The sequence below is a fragment of the Pituophis catenifer genome, unplaced genomic scaffold, assembly GCF_029215685.1.
Source record: "Pituophis catenifer annectens isolate HBS135680 unplaced genomic scaffold, rPitCat1.0.hap2 SCAF_3, whole genome shotgun sequence".
NCBI lineage: Eukaryota > Metazoa > Chordata > Lepidosauria > Squamata > Colubridae > Pituophis > Pituophis catenifer.
In genome coordinates this window covers 150,999,137-151,022,267 of record NW_027256883.1, presented here as the reverse complement: position 1 = coordinate 151,022,267, position 23,131 = coordinate 150,999,137, and the positions used below count along the sequence as shown (strand labels likewise).

The 23,131-nt window shown below is 39.4% G+C and overlaps 1 protein-coding gene across 1 annotated transcript in view; it reads left to right on the top strand.

Moving 5' to 3' along the window:
• The first annotated feature begins 2,237 nt into the window (after positions 1 to 2,237).
• Positions 2,238 to 23,131, top strand: part of PRKAA2 (protein kinase AMP-activated catalytic subunit alpha 2) — a 29,608-nt gene continuing 8,714 nt past the window's right edge. The window contains exons 1-7 of the mRNA XM_070939515.1: positions 2,238 to 2,372; positions 11,915 to 12,056; positions 12,708 to 12,801; positions 18,466 to 18,610; positions 19,869 to 19,956; positions 20,427 to 20,651; positions 22,245 to 22,746. Coding sequence (XP_070795616.1) covers positions 2,270 to 2,372; positions 11,915 to 12,056; positions 12,708 to 12,801; positions 18,466 to 18,610; positions 19,869 to 19,956; positions 20,427 to 20,651; positions 22,245 to 22,746 — 1,299 coding nt within the window. The 5' untranslated portion in view covers positions 2,238 to 2,269. The remainder of the gene's footprint in view (positions 2,373 to 11,914; positions 12,057 to 12,707; positions 12,802 to 18,465; positions 18,611 to 19,868; positions 19,957 to 20,426; positions 20,652 to 22,244; positions 22,747 to 23,131) is intronic.

Here is a 23,131-nt window from a genome sequence, read left to right as displayed (position 1 = left end):
TGTATCATGGCCTGGTCACAGCACACCACACCCACACCATAGTGCATGCCAACACACCTAGCCGACTCATACTGAGCTTTAGCAGCTACCCCTCATTGGGGTACTATTATTATTATTAAATCTGAGGATGATGTAACCCCACAAAACATGACTGGAAAAAGTTATCTTCAGGGTGAGAATAGGAGAGGCTGTGTGCATTGGTCAGGGAAGCTGCTGCTGCTGGCTGGCATGCTTACGGAAGGCAGGTGGGCAGGCAGGGGAGACTGAGTGGAGCAAATTGTGACATTCCCTGCCAGCTTCTCCAATGACTTTGCTTGTGGGAAGTCGGAAGGATAGTCACAAATGGTGATCCCATGACTGCAGCTTGTTGTGACATCATAATCATGAGTGTCACCAGAGTGCCCAGATCTTGACTTTGTGACCATGGAGGAGTAGCTGAAATTTCGAGGACCAGGCATAATCCCATTTTTCATGTCTACCATAACTTTGAATGGTCGCTGAATGAATGAATATAAGTAAAGGATTACCTGTAGTTGATTTGCCAGCTATTTGTCACTTGATTTCTGGTTGGTTTGGCTATGCTCATGAAGTCATATAATTAATACAGAGTACAAGATATCCATCATTAACCTAGAAACATGATTTTAGGACTGTCATTCAAGCGAAGGAGTAAAAATGCCTAGGCTGTATCTGCCTGGGTATAAGAAAAACTGAAAAGCTTCAGTTTCTTACAAAGATTTTAATTATATACATTAATGCACTTTATGTTTTGTTCTCTTACAAGCAAGTAATATATGGTATATGGTAAAAATGCATAAGCAGTTCATTTCAACGGAAATATGAACAAAAGTTACTATTAACATTATTTCTTTATTATGTATTTAACAGCTATTTCTTTTTAGGATTATCAGCGGAAATAATATCCATGACATTAAAGAAATCATTTAAGAAATACGTAGCCTATCCCATCAAATCTTCCACATAGAAATGTTTCACTCTTCCAAGATATTAACTGTCCCGTCCAATTTTGTATGTTACTCCATGCAAATTGGAAAAGTGATTTCGCCATCTTTTTATCCAATTTATTAATACAAATATTGAAGAATAAGAGGCACCAGCCTCTATTCTTGAATGTTTTGGCAGCCCACTTGATACTTCCCTCCAGTCTTGTGGGGAGCCATTGATAAGCACCTTTTCAATATGACTTTTCGAGAGAGCTACGTATTCATTTAACTGTCATCTCATCAAACCCACAGGTGAATCAAAGCGTCCTAGGGTACTTTGCTGAAATTACAGCAGATTCCAATTACCTAGAGAGATAGTGAGCTCCCCTGACCCCCGCCATGTTCAAACAAAAGACTATAAAGCCATCTGTCAGGAATGCTTTAATTTGAATTCCTTGCCCAGCCAGGGATTAGACTTGATAAGCTAAATTACCCCTTCCAACTCTGTGATTCTATGAACACTTAATATGTCGCTCAGCTCCTGGAAGGTCATCCATTCAGTCTGTGATCATCTTATTCTGATGTGTGATTTCCAGCTTCAAATACTTCTTGGCATTATTCTGAGTTTTTGCATGCTACCTTGCAGAGATCTTTCACCGTAATCTGCTATCATGTGTGTCTTCGTGGTGCTTAAAAAAATATCATGCCTCATTTTACCCCCAAGAAGTCTCATACATGCATATAAGAAAAGGAAACCATTACTCCTTCGACACTTATTCCTTACAAGGACTAGTCAATGTGAACTGCAACGATCCGGACAACAGATAGTTGGCAGCAAAGGTCTTAAAGCTTTCTTTAATCTCTTTGCTGCCATCCAGTGACCGTCTGAAGTTTTGCATTCATGTTTGGTATTGTAGTCCTACCGCTACCACCATTTCTCCTCAGCCTTTAACTCGGAGAAATAATAAAGTTACTAACTGCTACCCACTACTATGCCATGCCCCGTGTACCACGTTTTCCTCTACCCTATTTTCCTCACTGCATCATAGCACCGCGGTCAGTTTATGGCGAACGCACGCCAAGCTAGAGACGTTCCTTAAGAGTGGTTTACTTATTTGGACCCATATTCCGGAGCCAACTCCCTTCGCCGACATCCCACCCACCCCCGTCTCCTTACTCACCTGTCCACCCCCACCCCCCTCCCCGCTTCGTCGCTGCCTCCGATCCCGCCGCCTGTCTCCGTTTCGCCTCCCCTCCCGGCCCTGCTGCATTGTGGTTCGGCCGGACCGGCGGCGGCGGAGAGAGCGGAGCCGAGCCAAGCGAAGATGGCTGAGCTGAAGCAGCCGCCGAAGCACGACGGGCGGGTGAAGATCGGCCACTACGTGCTGGGGGACACGCTGGGGGTCGGCACCTTCGGCAAAGTCAAGAGCTGAGTACGGGGCACGGGGCGGAGCAGGCAGGACTGGGGCGCCGGGTTGCAGGCCGGCAAGGACGGTGGGTCGCTTCCCGCCGCGGACCGGGTTCGCGCGCGGCGGTCCGTGACAGAGCAAACCGGAGCGCTCGCCCGAGATTGGAGCCAGCGAGCAGCCGAGTATCGGGGCTCCCCCCCCCCCCACGCTTCTCCATCCTCCAGGGTCGCCACTGCAGGGTCGCCGCCTCTCCGGTGGCGGCTGCGTTGGAAGGAAGGGTGGGGAAAGGCGGCCTGCGGGGCTTGGCATGGCTGGGAGTTGCGAGGCGGCGTAGCAACCTGCCTGTTCCTCCGGGTGTGGTAAAGTGCTCGAGTCTTTTCTCTCTCACACACACAAACACACACGCACAACCTTCCAAGGACCGGGTCGGAGTGGATCTCCCAGCACGACTTCCATCATCCCCAGTGCATAGCAATTGCTGGCTGGGGACGATGGGGCTTGAAATCAGTTCATCCAGAGAATTAAGACGCTGGAGAAGTCAAGTTCAATGGGAATTTTGTTCTTTTTTTTTTTTTTTTTAGGGAAGACCCAACCTACAGTTCTATAGGTTGATTATACAATAAGTGTGACATTGGGGAGGAGGGGGGGGAGATATAATGGAAGCAAATGGGCATGCTAATATTGCACTGATAAGACTTAGATCATCCACTTGATGAATAATGCAAGTTTTTTTTTTTTTGCTCCAACAGTACCGCAACAATTTAAGTAGGCATTTCTCACTGAGAAGACATTGTGACAATGTTGTGTTTCTGATTTTGGGGAAGAAAATGCCTCCCACAGATCAGTTTGATTTTCCATAAATCCATGGAAAAACTTTTACCTCAAGAAATGCCTTTCCTAACACTGCTGTTGGGAATTCAATGTTTGTTTATTCAGAATCAGAACTGATCATGTTGTGTTCTAGAATGAATTCTGTTTTGATCCATTAGCTATTCTCAGTTAATTGACACAGGATTGCAGCCACATTTGTTTTACCTTTTAATCAACTACGCTATTCTCCTCAAACTTTTAGGTAGTATATATTTTATTCCTATAGCGTTCCTGAGAGGTGGGAGATCACTAAGCCATACTCCTAAATTAGTATACTTTGGAGTGCTGCTTTATTGATCAATGCATTACAAATGATAGATTTAGTTGTTCTAATTTGACTTTCTAATTCTAGAATTATGTTCTAACACAAACTTATTTGGGTTTAATAATATTTGAACTCATTTCAAAATTGAAATGCCCTTTGTGTGTATTTTAGAGAACACAACACTAAGTAGAATTTAATTTTCAAAGTTGTAGTACAGTAATTGAGTTTAATTGTTTAAGAAGACACTGTCATTTCACTGTTCATAATTTTATAGTATTCAGCTATTTATAGCATACATACATGTATACATGTATACATGTATACATGTATGCAACCCTTTTGGAAATGTTGAACCATTGCTTACATTTGTAGAGTTAGAAACATCCATATTAGGAACCTACACTGTTACACTACACAACAAATAATACCCTCTCTTGTGACTTCATCCTACAAGACATTCAAGTAGACTTAACAAGTCCCAAAGGAGTGAACAATAATATCTCTGTATCTGTTGCTTACTGTAAGCAAATGATGGATTACAAAGCAGGCTGTTTATTATTAATGATTAATGTATTAGAAAAGATTTTGTAGACACATCTCTTTTATAAATGGACTACTCAGTAGGAATATGTACATACAATCTTGTTTATTTTGTTGGCTGGAGTTAGCCAATGTATTTTTAAAATTATTTTAATCAAGGTCACTGAATAAAACACAAATAATCACCCTAGAGTTGGGCAGAGCCTAGTCTTGTCATCAAATTTTACAACTGGGACTCTTCATTCTTGGTTATGTCTGTGGAATATTTTTCCATAAGTGCTCCTAGAGATGACAGATACATGAAGTAATATCATCAGACCATCTGATAGGGCTACACAAATGAATGAGGTTTGCTTATTGAAAGTTGCTCAGACCTCATTGCTAGTCGGGTGACATACAAGTTTAATAAATTACGTATTATTACATCTGACATAGCAAACAACTATATACATCTGCTGCATTATTATCATTAACAGACTATCTCAGTTAAACATTTGTGAAAAGGGGATGAGTGGTGATGATTATAGTTGCTTTTGAATCATGCCCAATTCTCAGCTGCCATATTTCCACAATTTTCTTGACAAGGTTTTCAAAACTGGTTTGCCATTGCCGCCTTCTAAGGGCTAAAAGCAGGGGTGAAATCCAACAGGTTCTGACAGTAGCGGAAATTTTGAGTAGTGCAGAGAACCGGCAGATACCACTTCTGGCTGGCCCTAGAATGGGGTGGAAATGGAGATTTTGCAATATCCTTCCCCCAGAAGTGGGGAGGGAATGGGGATTTTGCAGTATCTTTCCCCTGTCACGCCCACCAAGCCACGCCCACCAAGCCATACCACGCCCACCAAGCCACGCCCACAGAACCAGTAGTAAAAAAAAATTGGATTTCACCACTGGCTAAGAGTAAGCAATTATGCCAAGGTCATTCAGCTGGTTTTATGCCTTAAGATAAGACTAGAACTCATGGTCTCCCAGTTTATAGTCTGAGGCCTTGATGGATCTCAAGCTACACTTAACACACCAAGAAATGCATGGTTAATTTAACCGCACTGAGGGTTATCTGTGCTATTTTTAGACATAGCTTATTTCAGATATGTATATAACTAGCATCTTTGTTGTATCATTTCCCAACATATTTAGCTAAATATTAGTGTTTTAATTATTAGAAAAGAATGCCCTAATCTTCCCCCTCCACTCTTAGTCTCTCTTCTCAAGGATAGAAACCAAATATTCAAAAATTAATAGAAGTATTTTACAGAATACAGGAAGTCCTCAACTTCCAACAGTTTGTTTAGTGACCATTCAAAGTTACAATGGCACTGAAAAATGTGACTTAAGACCGTTTTTCTTAGTTGTGGCCTTTGCAGCATCCCCATGATCATGTGATCAAAATTCAAATGCTTGCAACTGGTTCATATTTATGCCCGTAGCTCAGTGGTGGGTTTCACTTACCTTTGCTACCGGTTCGCTCGTGCGCATGCACTTACTTCACTCATGCATGCACCACTTCTGTGTATGTACAGATAATATTTGATGATGTCCGGGCGGGTGGGCGAAGCCTTCCGCTGCCACTGCTATCTTTTCTCGCGAACTGGTAGCAATCCATCACTGCCGTAGCTGTGTCCCAGGGTCGTATGATCACCTTTTGCAACCTTCTGACAAACAAAATCAATGTGGAAACCAGATTCTCTTAACAGCCAGGTTACTAACCTATCAGCTGCAATGATTCACTTAACAAGTGTGGCAAGAAAAGTCATAAAACGAGGCAAAACACACTGAATAAACGTCTCACTTATTCTCACTCACTCTTAGTCTCACTCACCATTAAAATGTTGGGCTCAGTTGTGGTCGTAAATTGAAGATTACCTGTATAGATGACCATCATCAATTGCTAATGTGTGCCAAACAAGTAATTCTTAATTAAAATTACAATATCGGGGTGCAGAAACCTAATCACTTACTAGATAGCTGCAAATAATTCTTCATTGTCAACTAATAATCTTATGGATTTTGCAACCTGTATGCATATTGTTAGTAAGTACATGAACATAAGATTGTGGTTGTACTGATTTATAGCTTGGGTGTTAAAACCAAGTGTTTGATAGGATCCAGAGAACTTAGTTTAAGAAAAATTATAAAAATATGACTGTACAAAGAAAGATATTGCTCTTTACTTTTTATCACTTTTAACGAGAACAATGAAATGTGAATGGGTATACTTCCAAGATAAGAAATGTCTTTTTTAAATGTCCTTTTCTGTGCATAAATATCTATGCAACATACCTATTGATATTTTCTCAATATTATACTGTTTTTCTAGAATATCAGCCAATAAGGAGCACACACATGAAAGATGAAGTCCAAAAGTGATATAAAATTAAGAGTAAACAAAATCAGTAAAGATAGTTGGAGAGCGTTGAAGGTGTCCAAAGTTTCATAATTTATCATTTTATTCAAAATTACATGCGGCAGTATTTGTGTTAATTCTCAGGACACTGCAAACTCTTTGTGCCTGGTTAATACAAGTCTTCTCTGACACTTCAAGGACAGGCTAGCTAGGTAATCAAATAGTGTTTTTTTTAATCCTGAATTCTTACAAATGGAAAATAAATGATAGTTCTTACTGGGCCTTTGTGTGTGTTTCTGTAATACTAACTTACAGCATCACTCAGGCATTGCCATGATGGTATGTAACCTGTCTGCATTAGCAATTTATCACCACAGCAATGTCTGGGTGATGTGGTAAATTGCTGGTTTCCTCTGTGTAATCATTTGGACCATTTCTTAAATTTCTTTACATTTCTTGGAAAGATCCTTATGCAACATAGAATAGTTCTAGTGGAGGGAAAGTAGAGATACTGGTCTATATATCTTGCATGTTACAAAGCGTAATTTATGTCAAAAATTTGCTGTTCATTCTGAATTTGCATAGGGACATAAAATGAGCAAGCCAAACTATTTTTATTTTGAAGCGTGGCAAGCCAGTTTATTTTTAGAACACTCTTATTGAGGAAAGAATTTCAGGCTGCCCTTATCTCTGCTAATAATAGTGACTTGCTCAATTTATACAGCTACCGAATTACCAGTCTACCCTCTCCTTTAGTCAGGCTACCTCTTAATTGCAGATTTTCTAGTTCATAGTTCACTTGGTTTTAAAATGTAATGATTTTTTAAAGCTGGGATGCTAAACTCTGCAGCCTATTTATTTACTTCTTTCTTTTAGAATATCATAAGGATTCTTTGAATTCCAGGACAAATATTATCTTAAAAGTGTTTAAGTGTATATATAAATCTGATACTAGAAGGAAATTTATGCTTGGAAATCTATATGTATACTTGAATGTGTATGTGTCTCCAAATGTGTGTCTCTTGTCTTTGTCACTTTAATTTAATTTTAATTTCTTAAAGGGAGATGGGCAAGCAGTGATGCTCCTAAAGAAAAAGGAAATAATCCATGATAAATTTTAAATCGATTGCTTAACAACACTTAAGAGTATAGTGATGCAGTAATATATTATATTGCCTGAAATGGATAAGACTCTCAGCTACATTATCATTGCGGTTTTATTTATAATTTGTATTTATTTTATATATTTATATTCTATTTTTCCAAGAGCTCAAGGCAGAGTAAATAGCAAAACTATGTGAGGAATACTGGGCTGAGAATGACTATTCAAAATCATCCAGGGAGGTTCTATGATGAGGTTAACTTGAACCTGGGTTTCTTTGGCCCTAAAGACTAATAAAGGATAGACTTTGCAATGAACATAGATAGTCCTCCACTTACAACCACAATTGAGCTCAAAATTTCTGTTGTTAAGTGAGACATTTTAAAGTGAGTTTTGCACCTATTTGCAACCTTTCCTGTCCCAGTCACCACAATTGTTAAATTAGTAACAAAGTTCTTAAGTGAATCTGTCTTCCCATTGAATTTGCTTGTCAGAAGGTCATATGACCATTGCAATCGTCATAAATATGAACCAGTTGCCAAGCATCTGAATTTTGGTATCATTACCAGGGGAACTCTGCAACAGTCGTAAGTGTGAAAAACGGTCATAACTCACTTTTTTTCAGTGCCATTGTAACTTCGAACGGTCATTGAATAAATTGTTGTAAGTCGAGGACTATTTGTATTGATGCTGAATTATTGTGAAGTAGTTTGGATTTAGTTCAGCTTGATTCATTTTCTGTATCTTCTATTTCTCCCCTGCCCTCCCCCCAAAAAAAACTGCTCTAAAAACTAAATATTTTAAATGTATATTTAGAAAAGATTATTCTTTGCTAAAGGTCAAATAAACATCTACAGGACAATCACATATGATTGCAGTCTAATCTATGTACTCTTACTTGGAAGTGAGTTCCCTGCAATTATTTAGAATTACTTCTAAATAAACATACTGTAAGAATTTAGATTTTTTTTCTTTCTTAATTGTGCATCTTAAACACAAACTGAAACATGCCATCCTTTGGTTTCAAAACTTATAAAATGGAAAGTTTTGCAACCAATAGCAAATGGATGAGAGAAAGCTTTTAATAGAACTCAGTTAAATAATGAAATGCTGTAAATAATTTTATGCAGCAGGTGGCCTGTTGAAAGACAGGTGGACAGAAGCACATGTACAAAAATCTTGATGATTTTGAATTACACCTCCTATCAGTTTGAGCTAGCACAACCAATTTTGGTCAGGGATGGGTGGGTGGGGGTATTATAATACAAAATAATATTGAAGAAGGTTGGTAAAGCAAGGCTGCCCTAATTAATGCAAATAATTAGTTGAAAATAGCATTCACAAAAGAAGAAATGATGAAAGCTTTCTCCTCTCGTTATTAGTGAACTTGAGAGTGGCGATAACCAAATTGCTGCAGGATACTGTTCTTCCGTATTTTTTTTTTTTTAATTAGAGTCAAAGCAGTATTAAAGTAGCTTTAGAAGTCATCATGTGGCAAATCTTTTTGGGCATTCTGCCTTGGCTCTTAACAATGGCATGTCACCAGCGACATGTCCTTTATCGCATTTATACAGAGAGGCAAACTGGTATCTACTTTCCTTCAGTGCACAGTTGTCATTGCTAGTAAGTGACCTGAACAAAAAATGGCTTCTTTTGGTGGTATGTATAAAAAAAATCATGATATAGTACTGCTCTTTAAAACTTATGAATTGTGTGCTGCCCTTGAGGTAAGAAAAAGCATTTCAATTCAGACTTAATTTATATTTTTGTCACTACTTTTATCAAAGTTGTAAAAGTTATTATTAGACAAATTTATCCACAACCAATATCTTAACTATTGGTTTTGGAATAATGTAACTTCCAGAAAGATAAATACACAGATTTGGAATAAACTGCATTTTCATACTTATGTCACAATGCAATTCCATATATACCAACTCAAGAATACAGTAAGTTCCATTAACTCCAATTAATTTGGTAGGATTTCATTGCCTTGCAGAAATTGCAGTTTTTAAAATATTTACATGAAATACAGTCTGGCAAAACCCAGGAAAACTTTTTTCTGAGTAGAGATTGAGGTGTTAATACGGTCCTTAGCAACATGATGGCCTAGTGGCAAAGACGCTGGCCTCCTGCTCAGAAGGTTGAGAGTTCAATCCTAGGTAGCAGCAGTTTTTTCTCTTTCAGGGCACAAAGAAAAAAATACCTGCTGTGTAGCATCAGGAACGGCATCCACCCAGTTCAGCTCCACCCAGTCGCCCTGACTACCCTGAATTAAGGGATTACAGGGTCATAAAAAGGGAGGTTTATTTTATTGTAGTGTTAGTATATAAGTGATGCATCTCACAAATCAGTAACCTGATTTGTAACGTACTCATCTTGCTGCTCTTATTGCGTCATCAGATAACCGCCCGGCCGCCCTGTTTAGGGTGACCCGCTCCCTGCTCCACCAGGAAGCGAGGGAGGACCCCTTGGAGGGAAGAGCCGAGGACTTTGTTCAGTATCTGTATGACAAAATCACTCAGATTCGGGAAGATCTGGACTCCGACTGGGTAGATCCAGTGGGGGTGACGGAGGCAGGTCCTGAGAATGTTATCTGGGATGAGTTTGACTCTGTGACCCCTGAGGACGTGGACAGGATTCTGGGTAGACTGAATGCGACCACATGTTTGTTGGACCCGTGCCCCTCCTGGTTAGTGCTGGCTTCCCGGGAGGTGACGCGAGGCTGGCTCCAGGGGATTATAAATGCTTCATTGAGTGAGGGTGTCTTTCCCGCCGCCTTGAAAGAGGCGGTGGTGAGACCTCTCCTCAAGAAGCCTTCCCTGGATCCGGCAATATTGGCTAATTATCGTCCAGTCTCCAACCTTCGCTTTGTTGCGAAGGTTGTCGAGAGTGTGGTGGCACGACAGTTTCCCCGGTACCTGGATGAAACGACGTATCTAGATCCGTTCCAGTCGGGCTTCAGGCCTGGGTACAGCACGGAAACGGCATTGGTCGCATTGGTGGATGATCTCTGGAGGGCTCGGGACAGAGGTTGTTCCTCTGTCCTGGTCCTATTAGATCTCTCAGCGGCTTTTGATACCATCGACCATGGTATCATGCTGCACCGGTTGGAAGGGTTGGGGGTGGGAGGCACCGTACTGCGGTGGTTCTCCTCCTTTCTCTCTGACCGGTCGCAGTCTGTGTTGACAGGGGGGCAGAGGTCGACCCCGAGGCCCCTTATATGTGGGGTGCCACAAGGATCGGTCCTCTCGCCCCTTTTGTTCAACATTTATGTGAAGCCGCTGGGCGAGATCATCCGTGGTTTCGGGGTGGAGTACCATCAGTACGCTGACGACACCCAGCTGTACATCTCCACCCCAGACCACCCCAACGATGCCCTTGAAGTAATGTCCCGGTGCCTGGAGGCCGTACGGATCTGGATGGGGAGAAACAGGCTCAGACTCAACCCATCCAAGACCGAGTGGCTGTGGTTTCCGACGTCCCGATATAGTCAGCTGGTGCCATCGCTGACTATTGGGGGCGAAGCATTGGCCCCCACGGAGAGGGCTCGCAACTTGGGTGTCCTCCTGGATTCACGGCTGTCTTTAGAAGAGCATTTGACGGCCGTGACCGGGAGGATTTTTCATCAGGTTCGCCTGATCCGCCAGTTGCGTCCCTTTCTGGATCGGGACTCGTTACGCACGGTCACTCATGCCCTCGTCACCTCCCGTCTGGACTACTGTAACGCTCTCTACATGGGGCTCCCCTTGAGGAGCACTCGGAGGCTCCAACTGGCGCAGAGTGCAGCTGCGCGGGTGGTGATGGGAGCGACGTGGCGCTCCCATGTAACGCCCCTCCTGCGCGAGCTGCACTGGCTCCCGGTGGTCTTCCGAGTGCGCTTCAAGGTTTTGGTTATCACCTTTAGAGCGCTCCATGGCTTAGGACCTGGTTATCTACGGGACCGCCTGCTACCACCAATAGCCTCCCACCGACCAGTACGCTCCCATAGAGAGGGGCTCCTCCGGGTGCCGTCGGCCAAACAATGTCGACTGGCGGCCCCCAGGGGGAGAGCCTTCTCTGTGGGAGCACCTACTATCTGGAACGAGCTCCCCCCCGAGATACGGAGGATTCCGGATCTGCGTACCTTCCGTCGCACGCTTAAGACGTTCCTATTCCAGCAAGCCGGCCTGACCTAAACTTCTCCGCTTTTAAATGGGAATTTTAAATTTGGTTTTAAATTATTGGGGTTTTAAATATGGTTCAGCCAAATTTATTTAATTTGTTTTATCTCTATTTTAAATTTTGTATTTCCATGTTTTATTTTTATGGCTGTTCACCGCCCTGAGTCCTTCGGGAGTAGGGCGGTATATAAATTTAATAAATAAATAAATAAATAAATAAATAAAACCTGTTTTATGTAAGCAGAAATTAACATTCAACTTTTTTTCTTTCATTTAGTTGGAGAACACCAGCTTACTGGGCATAAAGTAGCAGTGAAAATTTTAAACAGGCAAAAAATTCGTAGTTTGGATGTTGTTGGAAAGATCAAACGAGAAATCCAAAATTTAAAACTTTTCAGGCATCCCCATATTATCAAACTGTAAGTATACTAACTCTTATTCTTTTTATAGCAGAATACAAAAACGTGTGAAATATATATTTCTGTATTGCAGGTATTTTGCTGTATTTCTAATATGTTTAAGAATAATATAAATTAAGCGTTGGAATCACAAAGTAAGTTTTATTGCTCTTTTATTGAATTTACTCCCATGTCCATAGAATACATGTATGGACATTCTTCCTTTTGAAACTCAGTCAGCAAAATATATATTTGGATTCAGTTAGGTTATTACTACCAGCGAACCAGCAGCAACCCACCACTGGTATACTAACATATTTTGAGTTTTGAATCTGAAGTGTCTTAATTTTCTCTTGTTGCAACGTTCAGAATATTAGTTCTGAGAAGATTTATTGAACAAAGATCTTAGAGGAGTGAAGAAGTTTAATGTAGGGGGTGGAGTAGGAAGAATGAAGATCTATCAAACAATTTAATTGAGCAGTCTCAAAGGAGTTTATATTTGCACTGCAAAAAAAGGGAGCAATTTGTCCTTTAGAAGTGAAAAGCAATTATATAGAAAGTAAATTCCAGTGATTTTGTCAAGGACTGCTTTAAGAGTAGACAAGGGGTCTTAGGAACTTCGTCTAGCAAAAACAATTAAGATGCTATTATTTTCTTGTATGTTTTCAATAGGTATCAGGTGATCAGCACCCCTACTGATTTTTTCATGGTGATGGAATATGTGTCTGGTGGAGAATTGTTTGATTATATCTGTAAACATGGACATGTAAGTGTAATCTGGTTGGAATAAAAATGCATGTGGTGAAAGGACAAAGAGACAACAGTGGAAAATAGAATTGCTTTGCTAAATTGGAGTCTTAAGTCAGTAAGATCGAGAATAGGCCAAGCCTATTAGCCATATGTAAAATGGCTTGCTATTGAATCAAATCACTGATGTATATTTCTTCCTTTATTGTAGCTATTGGCTACAATACTCTTCCCCATCTGGAGCTTACCAGATGCATTGCATTTAACAAGTTAAAGAGACCATGTTCACTTGGATGATGATGTTAAAGTCCAACACATCAAATAAACTTCAGATTGGGGAAGGTTGCTATGCAGTTTTACAATTCAGCAATTCTACTAATCATCATAGCTCAAACTGAATATATCTTAAATAATTGGAAACTAAGCAGAAGCAACCTCCATCACTCTGTTTTGTTTTAAATCAGGGGTGTCAAAGTCACATCGTCACAGCAGCGTTACGTGACGTATCAGGACTTTTTTCCGCTTCGCTAAACGGCATGGGCGTGGCCAGAACATGACGCATCCAGCCGACGGGCCGGGAGTTTCACAGGCCTGTTTTAAATCATCTACAGTCCAATGGTTTACTTTACATCAGTGTTTCTCAACCTTGGCCACTTTTAGACGTCTGGACTTCAACTCCTGGAATTCCCCAGCCAGTATGGGGGAATTCTGGGAGTTGAAATCCAGTCTTCCTAAAGTAGCCAAGGTTAAGAAACACTGCTTTACACCATGCCACTGATTTCTGTTAAATATACAGTAACAATGATTTAGAGATAATAGTTCATCTGACTTTGTAGAAACATGCAAACATAGGTACAGCTGTCATTTCACACAATCTTAAAATTTATTTGGTTTTGTGGAAAGCTTTATAGGTGTGTTTAGTTAGTGATATGATTACTAGCAAACGAGCCATATATAATATGAATAAGAATTCAGGCTAAGAATAGCACAAATGCTTCAGCAAAAACATGTTTTATAGACAAATAATACAATTCGCAAGGACTTTATTCTTTGGATTTTTTTTCCTTTTTCTTTTCAAAATAGAATTATTGATAAGCATTATAAGAGAATCTAAGTCATTTGTAAAGTAAAAACAGATTTAATTTTTATTGCTCCAATTCATAGGTTGGATTATTAAATGTCTTTTTCTTTCTCTCCTTTTTTTTAAATCTTTGGAAAATATTAGGAGAGCAAAATGCTTCCTCATGCATATTATATAAATCTAGTATAGGAGTAACATTTGCTACCATTATTTTGCATTTTTGTAGTTTAGTCTACTGTTTATAAATTTAGTCAGTGATGAATGTGTTATATAATAGTTAATTATAAAATGTAAAATATGCAGTTATTTTGATTATTCTATCATTATAATCAGCTGATAAGGCTCATTAATTAATGAAGTAATTCCACTTTAGTTTTGAACTCAGCTACATCATTCTCTATAAACAGACAAAGCCAAATTAGGTTGTCTTGTTGTAATTGATGACATCTTGTAGCTTGAAGTTTCAATAGTATACTTAAAACACTTCTTGTGTGAAAATTAACTTCTCTCTGCAGATACATCATTTAGAAGGATTTGACTTAAACTGCCCTTTGCTGAACCCTCCCCAGGGAATTGCTTCTGGGTTTTATGCATAATATTTTTTAAAAATGTGAACTCACACAGCCTATAGACCAAAGTGCAATAGTCTTTTCTATCATCACAGTACTCTGTCTCTTCATCCTACTCTCCATCTTCTAGTTCTACTTCAGAATACTGGAAGATGTAATTTTTTTATTATTTACACATATAAAATGTACGCAGAACTCATTTTGAAAATTTACATTTGTGGGGTTTTTTTAACATAAAATATTACAGGAACCAAGCTGTAGGGACACCAGACTTGTTCTGATGTCACGTCCAAGCAAAGCAAAATGGATAGAGCTGAATCACTCGTGTGGTTCCTTCCCATTTTTAAAGGGGTAGATTTTAGATCATTTTGGTTTTTTTTTAATTATATTAGACTTAGAGCTTATACTTCCATTTTTCCCCCTGTATTTTAAAATCAACAATTGCATCAAAGGTGAAATGCAAGGATTTCTTATGCTGTCTAAGCTCAGGAAACTGTATTTTGGTTTAATAGAAGCTACCTAAATCAAGCCAGGATAAAGCCATAGTTAGAATAAAACTCAATACTTTGGGATTAGATTTTATAAAAAAAATAAGTTGGTTCTGGAGCAAAAGTTTTCAGTATACTCTGTGTGCTCAAAAGACTGTAAGCATAAGGTGTTAGGGACTTTGTTGTCAAACATCAAGGTCTGTTTTCAGAAATAACAATCTGACATTTTCCTAGACTATACTTGTATACAATTATTCTTTTTTTTTTAAATGTACAACCGTGATGATATATGTGTAATTGGTAAAATAGAAAAGAAATTGAAAAGAATAGAAAATCGGGGCTGCTCGGATACCAATAAGAGAAATATTGGACAACAAAGGAGAGAGAATGGAGAGAGGAGTAGAGGGTAAGATAGGAGTGGAGAAGGAGAGAGAGGAACAGAAGAAAGGGAAAAGGAGAGGAAGAAATGGAGGGGAGAAAGAGTAGGAGAGAAGGTTAGAAAGGGGGGAAAGAAGGGAAAAGGGGGGAAAGCAGTGGTGGGTTTCAAAATTTTTTATTACCACTTCTGTGGGTGTGACTTGGTGGGTGTGGGTGTGGCTTGGTGGGTTGGCTTGGTGGGCGTGGCAGGGGAAGGATACTGTAAAATCTCCATTCCCACTCCACTCCAGGGGAAGGTTACTGCAAAATCCCCATTTCCTCTCGATCAGCTGGGACTTGGGAGGCAGAGAATAGATGGGGGGCAGGACCAGTCAGAATTTTTACTACCAGTTCTCCGAACTACTCAAAATTTCCACTACCGGTTCTCCAGAACTGGTCAGAACCTGCTGAAACCCATCTCTGGGGGAAAGGAAAGGGAAGTAGAGAAGAGAAAAGGGAGGAGGAAAGAAGAAAGTAGAAAAGGATAGAAGAAGGCAGGGAAGGGAAAGACAGAAGAAGGAGAAGGATTGTTGTAAAATAAGGGAGAAGAAAGGGTAGAAGAGCAACCCCGAATATAATTTAAAAAAAAATTCTTTAGAAAATATATGTATATGTGGGATTAATTATGGATAAGAGAATGTACATTTACAATATATTTATAAGAAATAAAATAAACTTTTTTCATAAATAAATAAATAAAGTATACAATTATTCTTGAAGGGAGATTACAGAATAAGCGGGATAGCTGTTTTAGGAAATCTTTCACTTGTCATTACTGCTGCTTGTATATGTGCTTGGGAATGACTGGGCATGAAAACACGTCATAGCAGCTGCTGATCCTTCTCCTTGCTAGCATCACTATTTGTTCTCATCCTGCTGTGTGAGAGGATGAAGCAGCCCATAGATAGCAGCAACAGTATCAGCAAGGTAAACGTCTCTTTTATGCAGATCAGTGACTCCAGTCCTGATCTTAAAACAGATAAGATGTAAAAACACTTAGCTGCATTTACTGGCTGTGCCTTATGTTAGGTGTCGGATAAGGAGTAGGCACAAAAATGTGCAAGATCATTTATGAATGTCTATAGATCTTTGGAAAATTCTTGGAGACGATTATGTAGTAATACATCGATCTTTGATCATCACAGTTTTAAAACCTTGGTCTAGTTTGCCTCCAGATGTGTTTTATTATATCTTTCATCCCAGCTCACTTGAGCTAGTGGGCATGAGGTTTGGGAATGACTGGACTTGTCAGTTCAGCAATCAGTTTTATTACAATCACAGACCAGTATCAAAAATTCATTACATTCCTTTAGATTATAATGAAATAAAAGATTTTCAAGTTACATAAAATTACATAAAAACAGTATAAAATATAGTTGCACACAAAAATAAAAGGGAAAGGCCTCTGGTGACTATCTTCCATGTGACATTTGCTACTTCTGGGGTACCGTTTCTAACTCATCTTTTCCACTGTAAACACTCTGCAATACTTCGAGAAGAAATCTGCTTCTTTGTCTTATTACCGTATTTTTCAGAGTATAAGACAAACCAGAGTATAAAACACACCTTAGTTTTTGGGGAGGAAAATAAGAAAAAAGCTCATTGGTGGGTGGATCGTCCTCTTGGAATACCCCCAATGAGCTGTTTCCAGAGGTGAATTTTAGCAACAGGTTCGTTGGTTGTGAGCTCTGTGCCTTGCTTTTTTTTTCTGCCTCTGAAACTTCTGAAACTCGGTTTCAGAAAAAACTTTTTTTCTGCCTCCGAAAGCCTCCGAAACAGAGCTTCAGAAAAAAAGGCTTTTTTTCTGAAGCTTCTTTCAGAGGCTTTTATTCTGAAGGACTATCTGTACTCTGTTCAATCTCCTTTCTTTGGTATTGGTATGTAGATTAACCTCTTCAGATCTGTTGGTTATTGTGTCATTCTCCAGATTTGTTAACATAGTTTGGTTAGAACCTTTACTGATTCTTCTTTTGTTGCTTGCCATATTATTTTAGATAAAAGCCTTTCAGAGGCTTTTTTTCTGAAGCTTCTTTCAGAGTTTTTTTTTCAGCCTCTGAAATCTCTGTTTACAAGGCTGGACGGGACTACATTCAGAGTATAAGACGCACCCAGATTTTCACCCTCTTTTTTGGGGGAAAAAGGTGCGTCTTGTACTCTGAAAAATATGGTATGTTGTTTGCAAATTGTGTAATCAAATCCTGCCCTTGCAGAAGTGCTACCTTGTTCCTCCTGAGTATCCCCATCAGCAAATCTCTTGCTTGATCATAACTCATTCCCCCCAGCATTTGGAGAATTTCTCACTGTTCCTTCAGTTTCTAGGATTCATAAAAAATACTATATATATATATATACATATACATATATATATATATATATATATATATATATATATATATATATACACATATACATATATATATATATATATATATACACATACATACATATATATATATATATATACACATACATACATATATATATACATACATACATACTTACATATATATATATATATATATATATATATATATATATATATATATATATATATACTGCATGTATGTATGTATATATATATGTATATATATGTATATGTATGTATACACACACACACACACACACACACACACACAGTTAAAAGGGCCAGACTTTGTGACAAATAAAATCTAAATTTAATCCAAAATTAAGTATTTCCTCTAGACTGGTCTCTAAATGATGTGGTCTGGGCCATATAGGGAAAACCCAGAGAGAACCAGATGAGGAGACGCTTAATTGTTTGACAGCCTCAATTTTCAGAACCTGTGTAAAAATATCACCTCTTGTTGTTTTTTAATTTAGTGCTATTAACCGTACTGTAATTCTAAATTTGTCTTGTGGCTACCCAAGAGAGGATTGCTACATTGTTGAGTGGCATACAGAAAATCCTAGAGCAGGGGTGTCAAACTGGCGGCCTGTGGGGCGGGTGCATCACATGCAGGCCATGCCCACCCCAGCTCCACAAATGGGAAAAATATCGCAAAATATCACTTGATGGCAACGTGACACGGCGAGTTTGATACCCGTGTCCTAGAGCATTTATTTGCTTTTTGTTGTTGTTGTTGTTGTTGTTATTGTTGTTGTTGCAGGTAGAAGAAGCTGAAGCCAGGCGCCTCTTCCAGCAAATTCTGTCAGCTGTGGATTACTGCCATAGGCATATGGTGGTTCATAGAGATCTGAAACCAGAGAATGTGCTGCTGGATGCACACATGAATGCCAAGATAGCTGATTTTGGTATGTGACCCTAATAGCATTCCAAAAATGTAATTGGCTACGAGCCATTCCCTGGACTGTGTCAATGTTAACATCTTTCAGGGAACTCAGTGTTATTTTCCATCACCGTTAGAAGCTTCTGTGTTACTGTGAAGAGCTCTTTTAACTGAAAACATTGGCTTAATCTTCTCCAAGGTAGTAAACTGTAGGTAAAGAAACTCCATGGCTGAAAGGTTTTCAACAGAACAACAACAAAATTAGGAAGTTAGATTCCATGCAGATTCTGAGCCAGTTCCAGAACAACTACCTTTCTATTATTTATTTTATGGGGAGTAATATTCAGCCATGTGAACTTCACTACAGCCTAAATTGCTTTTGTTAGTAACCTCATTGGAAAATACATTGTGAATTATCAGTGGTGGCAGGTGTTTTCCTAGCTCCCTTTGCTTTCCTACCACAATGAAGAAAATATATTTACAAAAATATCTGCTCTAGTGATAGATCTTCTGTCATAACACCAGTCTTAAGTGAGCAAAATACTGTAACTAACTGATTTTTTAAATACAAGCCAGTAAATGTACTTTTGAAATAAATAATTTCCATGTTTTCCCTCTCTTCTGTTTCACTGCCCTTTCAATTAGAAATGGCAGAATATAAAAACATGTTACTTAAACTAATGCTCATTTTCAGGCTAGATAAATAAGAATATTCCATGGATATTTGTCTGGACATCCAGAACTTTTTCCTCTAGGTCTCTGTGTGCAAAATTTAATTATTGGTAGGATTAATTTGGATGCAGGAGTCTATGAAAAATGAGATTCTATATATATGAAGGAAATGTCTAGAAGAAGCTGACATCCTTGGACCAAACCATAACCAAGCAGTTTTATTGCTTGGTGGCTGTTTAGTTTGTAAGAAAAAAAGTGGCATAGCTCTAGGATTCATTTCTTATTATTTTATAGTTGGTTATTCTATTCTGTTCCGTTCCGTTCCGTTCCATTCCATTCCAACTATAATTTTCCAGTTTGAGTTCTTCTACCTTTAGGCTTCATCTATATAGGTGACTCAGCAGTGAAATGCACTTACCTTCGCTACCGGTTTGGGAGTGTGAGCATGAATGCCTCCTCTGCGCATGCGCAGAGGATCAAAAACAGGACATAATGACGTCCCAGCGGGTGGGTGGAGCCTCCTGGCACTGGCCCTACCTGTTTGCGTGAGCCGGATATATTCAGCCGGATTTCACACTGAGGTGACTACCTAAACAGTTTTCTTTTTTTAGGGCTGTCCAATATGATGTCAGATGGTGAATTCCTGAGAACCAGCTGTGGCTCACCCAACTATGCAGCACCAGAAGTAATCTCTGGAAGGTAGAAGATGAAGGAAATGATTGCATGTTGAAATGCTTGGGGAATGAAGCGAAATGGTTTATGTTATTAATTTATTTAGGTAATTAGAGCTACATGATTTTATTTTAAAAAAGAAACAACAGCCTAAAAAAGAGGGTGGCAGATACTATGAGTTGACCAATAGGTAGAAACATTTTATTTCAATTTAGCTGATAAAACATGACCAAACAGATTCTTCTGTACCACGTTGCTAAGTATCAACAACCTGAGTGCCAAAGAATATATTAGGAATACTTGGAGAAGGTTTGAAGAGAGATTAAAAAAAGGAGAGGTATCAACACAAACTGATCAAGAGAAGGAGGAGGGGGGTTCTATAATTTCTGGTCTTCATTTTGAGGGAAGGCAATTATTTAGCACTGCTTTCCTCTTCTTCTCCCAACTATTTAATATTACATTAAGACATAGATTAATGACATTTTTCTTTTCTTCAGATTGTATGCTGGCCCAGAAGTTGATATCTGGAGCTGTGGTGTTATTCTTTATGCTCTCCTCTGTGGGACTCTTCCTTTTGATGATGATCATGTTCCAACCCTGTTTAAAAAAATCCGGGGAGGCGTCTTCTACATTCCTGAATACCTCAACCGTTCAATAGCAACCCTGCTGATGCATATGCTGCAGGTTGATCCACTCAAACGAGCAACCATCAGAGACATACGGTAAGCCTGTGCCAAAATTCTAACATGCTGCTGATTAACATTTTTCTAAAGTAAGAAAAAAGAGGATTGTCAGAAGAATGTGTTTATTGTGTAATTTGATAACTAGAAAGAGGTTGGACAATCATTTCCAATCTGATTAAACGTAGGCTGAAAATTGTTAATTAAATTAAAATAAATTGAATTTTGAGTCTCCACAGACAGTTATTAGAAAACCTGAAATGAGATTTAAAATAATCTTGAATAATAAAATCGAACGTAAATGAAGTAGCATGTAATAAAGGTACATTTTAATAAGTTGCAAAACTGTTTAGCTAAAAAAAAACACATAATATGTATAAGAGCCTTAATTATAGGATGGTACTCTACAACTAATATACCACTCCATGGATTTCTCTCCTTTGTTTCAGCCTTATTTCAGTATCTCCAGGTGTGCCACATTCCAAAACTCTGAAATCTTCATGCAATATGTGGTTTGAACTATTGATTGTGCATGTATGTTCTGTTGGGGGATACACGGGATCTCTTTCATATTAATAAATTCTAGGTCAAATTAAAGTTCCCCTTTTCCTTGAATTCAACAGTTTCTTGGCTGAGTGTATTCTACAATTATTTTTTCATATCTATCAAGAGGTTTATCAAGAACACACAAATCGAGTCCTAAATCAGACATAACCCTCTGGCCATTAAAACTGGACATGTGCAAGCATATGTAATTGTTATCACCATTTAACATTTTCTCTTCCATGACTGGTTTGTTTGAAAATACTGTCTTAATTTGATGGAAAAGAAATTGTTTTCATTTCCTTCTTGCAAAGGATAACATTTCAATAAAATCCTCAGGGAGATGGAGGGACCTTGCATTAATGTAGTTATAAGATGATTAAATGTGATATCTTTTTTTATATGCATCTTTCCAGCATTCTGAAGTATTTCTGGGTTTTCATACTTCAGTTAAATTGAACAGGGGTGTCAAACTCAAGGATCCATCCCGCTGGGTGCTTAAATCTGGCCTGCGGGGCCGGTCTGGAAATAGCAAAGGACTGGTCCCCGGTGCCTCTGGCAGCCAAAATGGGGCGTGGGGAGCTGCATGTGGCCCTCCCGCGCCCCATTTTTGGCCTGAACAGCCTGCAGCACCCTGCTGGCTAAAACGGGATGTGTAGGGGCCGCATGTGGGTCCCCGCATCCCATTTTGGCCAGCAGGGTGCTGCAGACAGCGTCCATCCCCTCTTTCCCCGCTGGCTGGCCCGCAGAAGAGAACTACAATGCTGATCTGGCCCTCGAAGAAGTCCAGTTTGATACCCCTGCCTTAGACAGAAACTTTTTCATATCAGAAAGTTTGGGCAGTGAGGAATACTGAAGAATGGTTCAGAGATGTGGGGTGATTAATGTGATAATAATAAGAAAAAAATGCCACAAGAATAGCACATCTGCGGCTCCCAGAATCGAGTAATCTCAAGACTTTCCAATTGCTTCCAACTGTCCTGAAAATTTGCTTAACATGATGAAGACAATTTGGGATTTTGAAAGAGATTTCAATACACTTTTAACAAATGGTATTGTTCTAACTGGAGTAACATTTTTATTTTCTTCTAGAGAGCACGAATGGTTCAAGCAAGATCTGCCCAGTTATTTGTTCCCAGAAGATCCATCGTATGACGCCAATGTCATGGATGATGATGCTGTGAGGGAAGTGTGTGAGAAATTTGAATGCACCGAGTCAGAAGTGATGGCCAGCTTGTACAGTGGAGATCCACAAGACCAGCTTGCGGTTGCTTATCACCTGATCATTGACAACCGGAGAATCATGAATCAGGCCAGTGAGTTCTACCTCGCCTCCAGCCCACCCAGTGGCTCTTTTATGGATGACTCTATGCATATCCCCCCAGGGGTGAAACCTCATCCGGAAAGGATGCCGCCTCTCGTTGCGGATAGTCCCAAAGCAAAAAGCTCTTTGGACGCATTGAACACCACTAAGCCAAAACCATCGACTGTGAAAAAAGCCAAGTGGCATTTAGGAATACGAAGTCAAAGCAAGCCTTACGATATCATGGCTGAAGTTTACCGGGCCATGAAACATCTGGATTTTGAGTGGAAGGTAAGAGTAGCAGTGCCCTGTGGTTCTTCAAGGCTTTTCGGATGAGTAATCCATGAATTTTATGTATTTATGTACATTTTCATCGAAAGCATGTGAATGCTACATTTGAATGTATACAGGGAGGCTTGTATCAGTTTAATTTAGTTTTATTGGTTACAGTCAAAAATCAGCTAAGGCTTAACAGCAGCAAGATTGTTGATAGGTAAATACTGGAAGAATGAAGCTTTGCCCACTATCGAGGAATGGACTTTGAAGATGGCCAGTTTTGCAGAGATGGCGAAGATTTCAGCATATCTAAAAGACTGTTCACAAGAGATTTATGAATGGGAATGGAAAAAGTGGATAGATTATGTTCAGAACAAATACCAAACTAGGAAGTATCAAA